The sequence below is a fragment of the Grammomys surdaster genome, unplaced genomic scaffold (assembly GCF_004785775.1).
Source record: "Grammomys surdaster isolate TR1022 unplaced genomic scaffold, NIH_TR_1.0 62, whole genome shotgun sequence".
Taxonomy (NCBI): Eukaryota; Metazoa; Chordata; class Mammalia; order Rodentia; family Muridae; genus Grammomys; species Grammomys surdaster.
In genome coordinates, this window is record NW_021604564.1 from 172012 (window position 1) to 181682 (window position 9671).

Here is a 9671-nt window from a genome sequence, read left to right on the forward strand (position 1 = left end):
TATGTATATGTATATGTATATGTATATGTATATGTATATGTATATGTGTATTATGGTAGTATGCCCCCATAGACTCTTGTTTGAATGTTTGGCCCATAGGGAGTAGCACTTTTAGGCCTTGTTGAAATAGATATGGCCTTGTTGGGGGAAGTATGTCACTATGGGGGAACAAGCTTTGAGGTTTCCTATGCTCAACTACACCCAGTGTGACATGCAGTCTCCTGCTGCCTGCGGATCAAGATGTAGAACTCTCCTCTCCTCCAGCACCATGTCTGCCTGCACACATCCGTGCTTCCTGCCATGCAACCACAACGATAATGAACTAAACCACACTGTAAGCCAGCCCAAATATTTTTTCTTGATAAGACTTGCCATAGTCATGGTGTCTCTTCACAGCAATGAAACCCTAACTAAGACTTGTATAATGGGCAGGAAAGCTGGCTCAGCAGTTGAGGGCACTGATTGCTCTACCAGAAGACCAAGGGTTCAAATCCCAGCACCCACATGGCAGCTCACAATTGTCTGTAGCTCTAGAATCTGACACCTTCACACAGACATGCAGGCAGGAAAAACACCAATGCACATAAAACGAAAATAAATAAATTATATTTTTAAAAAGATGTACATTGGTGTATATGAGCCTTTGACATGGACACACACCTCAGGAGCACAGTATCCAAATACATGTGGGTCAGGGCTGGGCTCAGGACCATGCTGCACTCCCCTCAGACCCTAGTAAGGCATGCTGCCTCTTCCTCTCACTTGGTAAATGAGACCTCAGATCCCCTTCCTGCCTAGCTTCCAGCCCAGGTCTCTTTCCTTTAACCATCTCTATTAATAAAATCCTTTGGAGCCAGGCTATAAGTTACAGCACTCAGGAAGCAGAGGCAGGTGGATCTCTGTGATTTCCAGGATAGCCAGAGTCTCAAAAATAATGATGATGATGATAATATCCTTAAGCTCTCAGTGCAGGAGCTGATGCTGATGCCTGTCATCTAAGCCCTCAGCTCCATGAGAGCCTATAAAATGAAAAAAAGAAAAAAAAAAGCAGGTGGGGTGGCACACTTTGATCCTTGCACCTAGGAGGCAGAGGCAGATGGATCCAGGGCAGCCAGGGCTATACAGAGAAACCCTGTCTCAAAAACAAAACAAAGCAAACAGAGCCTTTGGAATGTGGGTCCCAGGTCCTACAATGGTCATAGGGAAGGGGAGTCACCTGAGCCTCGGGAGGAGGGAACAGCCCATGCACTCTCGCCATTCTCCCGATCCGAGTCCACGAAGCCTGGAACACAGAGGGCAGGCAGCTTGGAGGCCCAGAGCTAGCCCCCAACATATTGTACCCCTGTCCAAGCCTGGTAGTCCCCCATCGCACACACCTAGAACCTTTTCATAGTCCTCATCCAACAGGAAAGGGATCAGTGCCCTCTTGGTGTGCGTCACAAAATAGTTGACCACAGCTTCCAGTGAGGAGCAGGAAAACTGGGCGAAAGAAGATGATTGGTTGGTCAGGGAGGGGTGGAAGGAAGACAGAGCCAAGGACACTCCAAAACTCACCGGGTCTTCCACGTCGATCACATACTTAGGGCCTTCTCGCTTCACCTTGTAGTGTTTGACCACGGGTGACCTGAAGAGGAGTGGGAAACTCACTCGGTAGCTGGGATGCCACACTTCCCACCCCAGGAAACCAGCCCCCTATGAAGCTAACCTCAAGGCCCTGCCTATAGCTATGGCCCCGCCTCTAGACCCGCCCATTTATGGACACGCCCCACGAGACCCCGCCCGATATGAGAACCACCTTGCAGAAACCCTACCCTTAGGCATGATCCCCCTAACCCCTGCTCTAGGTGCACCCCTACTCATAACCTCATACCAAGTCATGGCCCAGGCCTAGAAGACCCGCCTCTGGACTAACCCCTTTCCCGGCAGCCTCTGGCTACGAAGCCCTCAGCTAGGGCCCCCACACTAGGTCCATTCCCACTGGTGGCCACGCCCCCAGAGCCCGGCATGCGCACCCATTGAGTATCTGCCGGGTAGTGACAGACACACTGTCCTTGCCATCCCCGCCAGGCCGCAGAAGCAGGTTCCCGCACTCCGGGTAGCGCTCCAGGAGCAGCTGCGCCTCTAGCCTGCTCACCTGCAGAAAGCACCTGGGCGACCGCACGCCGGAAATGCAGAGAGCCACGCAGGCCCACACTGCCCTAGACCTCAGAGGCCACACACCTGCTACCCCACCCGGGCCCCGCCCCCAGAGAGACCCCGCCCCTCGGCATAGGCTCTGCCCATTCAGAAACCGGGTCTCCGCCTCTAAACTGAGCCACCGCCCAAGATAAAAGCACCGCCCTTCTTTTGAATATGGCCCTGTCCCTCGGGGACCGAGACCCCGCCCCAGGCCCTCAAACAGACCCCGCTCTGGAGTGGGTTCCTTGCCCTTCCCACGGGCGGCCAACACTCACCAGGGCACCTCAGCTGCCCTCCGTACCTCCTCTTTGGCCAGGACCTCAGCCATCATGTACAGGTGTCCAGGCAGCAGGGTCAGGTTAGATGGGACACGGAGCTGAAGGATAATCCAGGTAGAGAATGCATGGATGGGGACCCAAAAGGTAAACTGAGGCCAGCAAGAAGTCCCTCTGTGCCCAGCTCTACCGAGCATCTCACAGCACATAGATATATAGGCACTCAGACCCAAAAGCGGATTCAAAAGGTGCTAGAACCTTGCTCCGAGTGCTAGGCGACACTCAGGAGCAGCCAAAGAGAAAATTTTGAAGTTTTAAACTGTGTGTAGTGGTGCACACCTGTTACCCCAGCACTCAGGAAGTGGGGGCAGAGGAGGGAAGCCACCCTCAGGTATATAGTTTCAGGCCAACCTGGGCTACAAGAGACCCTGTTTCAAAAATAGAACAAGGTGTAGCTGGATATTTTACAATAAATTTGGTAATGTGGGAGGAGTTGGGAGGAGCGAAGAAAGGAAGGAGAGGACCAGAAGGAGCTAGGAAGAGGTCGAGTAGTAGGAGGGTGGAGAACCACGCATGTATCGAGAGCAGTCCTAGGTAACAACTTATATCATAAGGTTAGCTATTGGGACACACCTCTGATTGTATGAGCTTCTTGTTATTGAGCATTACCAAACATATAAAGCCTTTGGATAATCTTTAAGCATTAGAGTCTCATTTCTACCGGGTACTGTGTGGATGGCGGGATGGCCTGGGCTCAGCCAAGCATTGTGGAGACAGTGTGGTAGATTGGCAGAGCCGTCTCCCACACTGGCATCTCGTGGGTGCAGGGCCGGTGTTTCTGGCTGGCCGTTTCTAGCTGTGGCACACGCGTGGCCTCCGGCCGCTTCGAGCTGTAGCACGCGTGTGGCCTCTGGCTGGGGAACATAGCTGCAGAGCTAAGCAGAGCAGCTGCCACTTAAATAGTTGGCCCAAGAAAATGCCGTTCTAAATTTTAGCTTTAACAAGTGGCATCCAACATGGGGCGCCACTTGTTACTGATAATATTTATAACTGTGGCACCCAATCTATCTTGTTTTTACAGGCCCGCCATGTTTCTAACTAGACAAGGCCTGTGGCCACGAGTGGCAGCGTGTTCTCTCCTCTGCTCGGCTCAGGCTGCAGGCTTAGGCGGCCAGAGGCATTGGCCCTGCCACCCACAAGACACCGGCGTGGGAGCTAGCTCTGCCAATGTACCACAGTCTCTACAATGCTTGGCTAAGCCCAGACCATCCCTCCAACCAGGCAGTACCCAGTAGAAAATGAGAGTCTAATGCTTAAAGATTAACCAAAGGCTTTATCTATTTGGTAATGCTCAGTTAACAAGAAGCCCACACAATCAGAGGTGTGTCCCAATACCTAACCTAGATGTTACGCCTACCTTAGACTGCTAGAGACACACGTACATCCGCTGCCATCTTTCCCTCTCTCCGGTCCTCTTTTCTTAGCTCCTCCTCTTCCTCTCCTTACTCCTCCCACATAAGCTCCTCCCAAATTACCGAGTTTATGGTAAATGTTGGGGGGGAGGGATGTAACCACTACAACAAGGATCTGGAGCTCAGGCATAGCTGTTTAAAGACTGCAGTTCTGTTTCTAACACCTACCACTCAGCAGCTCTTAAACTCCTGAAATAACTATTGCTCCAGGGGATCCAATACCCTCTTCTGGCCTCTGAGAGCACTGCACTCATGTACACACACACACACACACAATCTAAAAATAAAACAATAAAAAATGAAACGAAAAGTTTTAGTTTCCTGGTCTGGCTTCAGGCTATGAGCTTCCAGACTGAGAGCAACCTGTGTACTCTGAAGTCCTGTGCACTCTGAAGTGATGGGGACATGGGACAGAGATTCTAACAGTTTATCTCAATTGTTCACTCAATGAAATTGAAGGTCACCATGGAAACAGACTTCTGGGCACAGGTCTTTAAATTTTGGTTGATTGAGGTGGGCAGCCACACTCTGAGAACCATCCCATGGGTTGAGATCCCAGGCTGAACAGTCACACTTATCACACTTGCCCTGCCTCCTGAGGAGCCATCCTCCTGCTTTCAAAGTCTGAACCAAGAATAAACCCTTCCTTAAGTTGCTTGTGCCAATTATTTTGTGGTAACAAAAACAACTAGTAGAAAAATAAAAGCTGACTTTACCTCCACCACAGTCAAGATAAATCCTTTCCACATTTCACAAGATTCCAGGCTCTCCACCTAGAGAGAGAGCTTATGTTAAGAAGAATGGATGTGTTCCTTGTAAAAGTGGAATAAGAGCCCCATTTTGTCTCAGATCTGTGCATGGCTGCCCCCTCTGCTCTACCCTTTTGCCCACCACATCCCCTGCCCAGGGGCTTTTGCACACATGTGTTCTCTACCCCAGGACCTTTGCATAGCTGTGCCCTCTGCCCCGTGGCTTCTGCCCATCTGTGTCTTTATGCAGACTAGCCCTTTCAAAGGCATTTAGATCCACAGAGGGGCCCAGTGACTTGCAGAGTAAGAGGAGCCCAGAGGGGGACTTTGTGTGACTCCCATGTTCTTATTATGAATGTTGGACTGGATGAAGGAGTATCCCCTTCTCACTTACCTTGAATTTAACCTCCTGGTCCCGGAGAACCAGGCTGAAGTAATAGGCAGTGTCACGTGAGCTTCCCAACAGAGCCTTGTCTTTGAGCTTTGAAAACAGCCTCAGGTCCAGCCTTTCCAGGAGCTGGCCCAGAGGAACAGGGGTGTGTGAGTACCAGGCCTGTGGTTCTCTCAGGTCTCTAGGATGATGAGGGCACCACCTTGCTGACATAATCCCAGATCTCCACCCACCTAGGTAAGGATCCAGCAGACCCTGAGCCCGCATCCCCTTCCTCACCTGCAAGTCGCGATTGCTGTTGTAGAAACAGATGGCTAAACCCTGGAGGCCCGCCCAGAACTTCCTGTAGTCCTGGAGGACAGAGGAGAAGGGAGAGAGCTCAGGTGGCATATGCTCAACATATGAGCATATGTTTCCTGCGGCAGCACCTTTCCACAGGGTGTTCCTTGTGCCAGCATTCTCTTTCCCACACTGTGCGAAGCTACCAGCTTTCAGTTAAGGCTGAACCTCCTTTCTTTTAGTTTTTTTCTTTTCCTTGACACCTTCCCATGTAGCACAGAATACCCTTGCACTCCTGATCCTCCTGAGTGCTGAGATGATGGGTGTGAACCACCATGGCCCCTTCCTGTCATCCTGGACAGGGAACCCTGGGCTCTATCATGCTAGAAATCATGCAGGAAATGAATGCAGTGAGTCCCAACCCCTAAAAGTGCATGTTCACTGAGGTCCTCCCTGCCCATCATCCAGCCTGGGCATCTCCTATTGTCCAAGAGACTATGCTCTGGGGTATAGCTAGTGGCATTTGTCTAGCATGGAAGTGAGCCATTTAATAAAGGAGAAAACAAAGAGACTCATAATGAGATAGAGTTACAAAGCACTCCACAATCTGAAGAGATAGGTGTTGGGGGATAAGCTGGCCTAACTGGATTAATGATATATTCCATATACAAACACATCTATCCACTCCACATATCCACCTGTCCACCCATGGACCCATCAACCCACCCCCATCTCCTCATCCATCCATCCATCCATCCACTCATCCACCCACCCACCCACCCATCCATCATCTATGAATCCATCCTCTCACCCATACACCCACATCTATCCATACATACATGTACACACTCTAATCCGCCCACCTATCCATCCACCCACGTGTCTGCCCATCCACCCATCTACGCATCCATCTGTCCATTCTTTCAATGCATCATGTAAAGGACTTGCTGGTTAGGGTGCATCTGGACCCATATGGGATGTGGATGAGGGACCTGAGGAGCAAAGTCAGCAGAAATGGAGGGGTGCCTTTAGTAGACAATGCGTATGGGCCGAGCACGGTGGCAGAGTACACTTGTCATCTCAACACTTGAAAAACTGAGGAAGGAGGATTGCTTCAACTCTAAAGCCCTTCTGGGTTATAGTCCTGAAAACCTGTCTCAAAACAACCCTCATCTATGGCTGCAGTCAAGTGTCACCTTTCCACATGCCACTTGCCCTGACCTTGGTCCACCTGCCCTGACCCTCCCCCTCGGGGAGGAGGAATTAAACTTGGGATTAATTCTGGGCCAGGACGGGGAGGAGGCTCAGGAATCAGAGGACACCTTATTTCCTGGAGGACGTCTCTAGTCATGTTTATTTATATTCAAAGAGTGGAAAGAGAGACCACATTAAAAAGATTGAAACAGCTGGGCAGACAGATCCAAGAGACCTATAGTCAGGCAGTCAGGCAAGAAAGTGGACAGACAGGAAGGCAGGCAGGCAGACAAGGGTGAAATTAGAGGACAGAATGTGGAAAGAAACACAGAGACAGACAGATGGCCAGAACCTTCCACAGCCAGCAGCATATGCCTTGCTCCTCTGGGTGCTGTCCCACTGTCACCCACCCCCTGCCAGGCCCATGGTCTGTGAGGTGACCTCAGTTCAGAGAGGCTCTTACACTTTCCCAGGACAACAACACTGCTGGTTCCCCACCCTTCATACCTGGTCACAGGGTCCCTTTTTCTCTAGGAAGCTCTCGTAGTAGTGGGAAGGTAGAGTACCTTTGAGCTTAGGGCCCCGCGGTGGACTCAGGGCCGAGGCCATGACCAGCCTGGGTCCCTGTCCTTGCAGCAGGAGCCTCAGCCTGGCCAGGAAGCGGATAAACAGGTTCCTGGGGAGTTTCCTTAACTCAGTCAGCTGTCACCTCCCTCTCTGGCAGTGCTGGGCGGGGGCTGGATCCTGGGGAAATCCCAGTAGCTCTGGACTCCTGTCCCAAGCAAATACAGGGACCTGTTAGGGAAGATGGCCAAGAGACGGACACAGAGAAATCACAGAAACATACAGCAAGACCATAACTGCAAGATCTGGAATGCTTGGCAGGTCACTGAATGTAGCAGTAAGCTTCCCTGGCTCATCAATATGCTTTGCTGACATCTATGACAGCATGCAGTGCCTTAGCCTGCAGTCAGTCAGGGAAGGAGGGAGGAACTTTCTCAGCACTGTTCTGTTGGAACACACTCAACATTCAACGTATATCAATCAATTTAATTTTTTGATTACATTTACTGTGTGTATGGGTGTGGAGGTCAGAGGACAGCTTGCAGGAGTGCATGCTCTCCCTCCACCACCTGGGTCCCTAGGGATCAAATTAAGGTCATCAGGCTTGGTGCCAAGAGCCCTTCCCCACTGAGACACATCGACAACGCCCACACTGAAATCATTCCCAGCCTGTATATCCAGAGGGCCTTATCACACTTATGTCTAAGTACCTCAGTTATTTGATTTTAGTTTTCTTTCTTTTGCTTCATTAAGACATGGTCTCATGTAGCCCTGCTGACTTCCAACTAAAGAGCTGAGAATGACCTTGAACTTCTGAACCTCCTGTCTCTGCCTCTGAGTGTTGCTATGTCTGGTGTGGACCACCATGTCTAGGCCTTGTTTTGTTGTGGTGGTAGTTTTGATTTTTGCTTTTTTGATTATAGATACATAGCCCAAGATGATTTTTAACTCCAAATTTTTCTGCTTCAGCCACTTAAGTGCTGAAATGACAGACAGATGTGGGACAGCAGGCTTGACATTCACTGCTTTTGCTAGTTTGAAAAAAATAACAAGCCATGTCATTTCATTTCCTTTGGTTTTCTACCAATTTTTTTTCCTTGTCACTGCAGAAGCAACCCAAGACCTTTGCACATGCTAAGTAAGCACTCTCTCTACCAGTCACACCTAGCCCGTCCCAGGAAAATTCTGGGCTGACCTGACCATGCTCCAAACTCCAAACTGGGAAATTCTATGCAGGGACTGGGCCCTGACAACACCCCTAGCCCCTTTCTAGGCAACGTTCTTCTAAGAACAATCAAGAGAGGGGCTGGGAACGTGGCTTGTAGTGGTAGTGTACCTGGCTCCTGGCTAGTACAAGGCTCTAAGGTCAATTTCAGTGCAATCGATCAATATGTAATTGTAAATTTGGCCAGGCGTGGTAGTACATTTGGGTTTTACCAGAACTTGGGAGGTAGAGACCTGAGCAGCCTTAGATACATAGTAACTTGAGTCCCATGTGGTCTGTGGGAGATGCTACTTTCAAAAGACAAAGGCAGAACAAACAGATTATGAACTCATTTTCTTCAGTTCCCAGCGAGGGCACCTGGACTTTACACAGGTAAAGGTTAGTGATGGGGACCCAGATAGTGGCTGTGAGTGGCACAACCTTCCTTTATCTTTAACCGATGTTATCTTTAGGGTGCTTTCTGTACATTGTCAAGCCACAGTATTTGCTTCAAAGTGTCAAAGGCCACAGGGGAGCTAAGATGTGGGGATGCAAACCTATGATATCAGCACGAGGGAGGCTGAGGCAGGATTACTGCAAGTGTAAGGAAGGAAAAGAAAAATTAATAGGGAGCCACGGACAGTTATAGAGCAGGATGTGCAGTAGTTACAGTTTAGAAAGGTCCCTTTGGGACCAGGGTGGACGATAAACAGGATAAAAGTGGAGTGTGTGGTGTCCCGTGAAAATGGTCAGTGTTCAGAACCTGGAGCCTCTCAAGGCTTTGCCTGTCACCTGGTGGTTAGACCTGTATATTGAGCAGGGACCTGGAAGAGGTAAGCCATGGCTAGCCTGGTCTCTACCGAGCCCAGAGTCTGGTAGCCTGGGCTAACGGAAGAATGATTCTCATTATTTAGACTCTTCCAGAGCCTCTTGCCTCTCTTTCCCTAGTGGGACAAACCCTCCTGCCGTTTGAGGCCACCCCAACCTCTGGTTAGTCCCCGTCCCGCATTTTCAGACCTCCCTCGGTTGGGGAAATCTGTGATAAAGGCCAAATCCAGACGGGAACAAAGACCCAGGGCCTTGTGCGCCCATAGTAGTAACACCGCCCCTTCCAGCTCCCTGCTTCTTCGTGGGCGCCGATTAGCTGAATGGGAACCATCCCTTGTAGCTGATTGGATGCTGGAGTTACCTGATGATTGGCTGATGCAAACTGCAGTCCATTGGGCCGGGTTAACATTAGAGAGGCTAAAGCTGGCCTGGCCCGGAGCTTTAGATCCACCTATAACACGCGACTGCCTTCCCACAGCAGCCCTACACTCCTTACAAACCTGTTTCTCCGCTGCTCCCAACCATCAAGGCTCTGCC

At 50.3% G+C, this 9671-nt stretch overlaps 1 protein-coding gene across 1 annotated transcript in view; it reads right to left on the bottom strand.

The window, feature by feature from the left end:
- Stap2 (signal transducing adaptor family member 2) overlaps positions 1-7218 on the bottom strand; it is an 8278-nt gene extending 1060 nt beyond the window's left edge. Inside the window, exons 1-9 of the mRNA XM_028761557.1 lie at positions 7046-7218; positions 5345-5416; positions 5069-5191; positions 4642-4698; positions 2454-2554; positions 2013-2147; positions 1555-1624; positions 1377-1479; positions 1217-1282 (exon numbers count right to left, since the gene is read on the bottom strand). Of these exons, the coding sequence (XP_028617390.1) occupies positions 1217-1282; positions 1377-1479; positions 1555-1624; positions 2013-2147; positions 2454-2554; positions 4642-4698; positions 5069-5191; positions 5345-5416; positions 7046-7147 (829 nt within the window). The 5' untranslated portion in view covers positions 7148-7218. The remainder of the gene's footprint in view (positions 1-1216; positions 1283-1376; positions 1480-1554; positions 1625-2012; positions 2148-2453; positions 2555-4641; positions 4699-5068; positions 5192-5344; positions 5417-7045) is intronic.
- Between the last annotated feature and the right edge of the window lie 2453 nt (positions 7219-9671).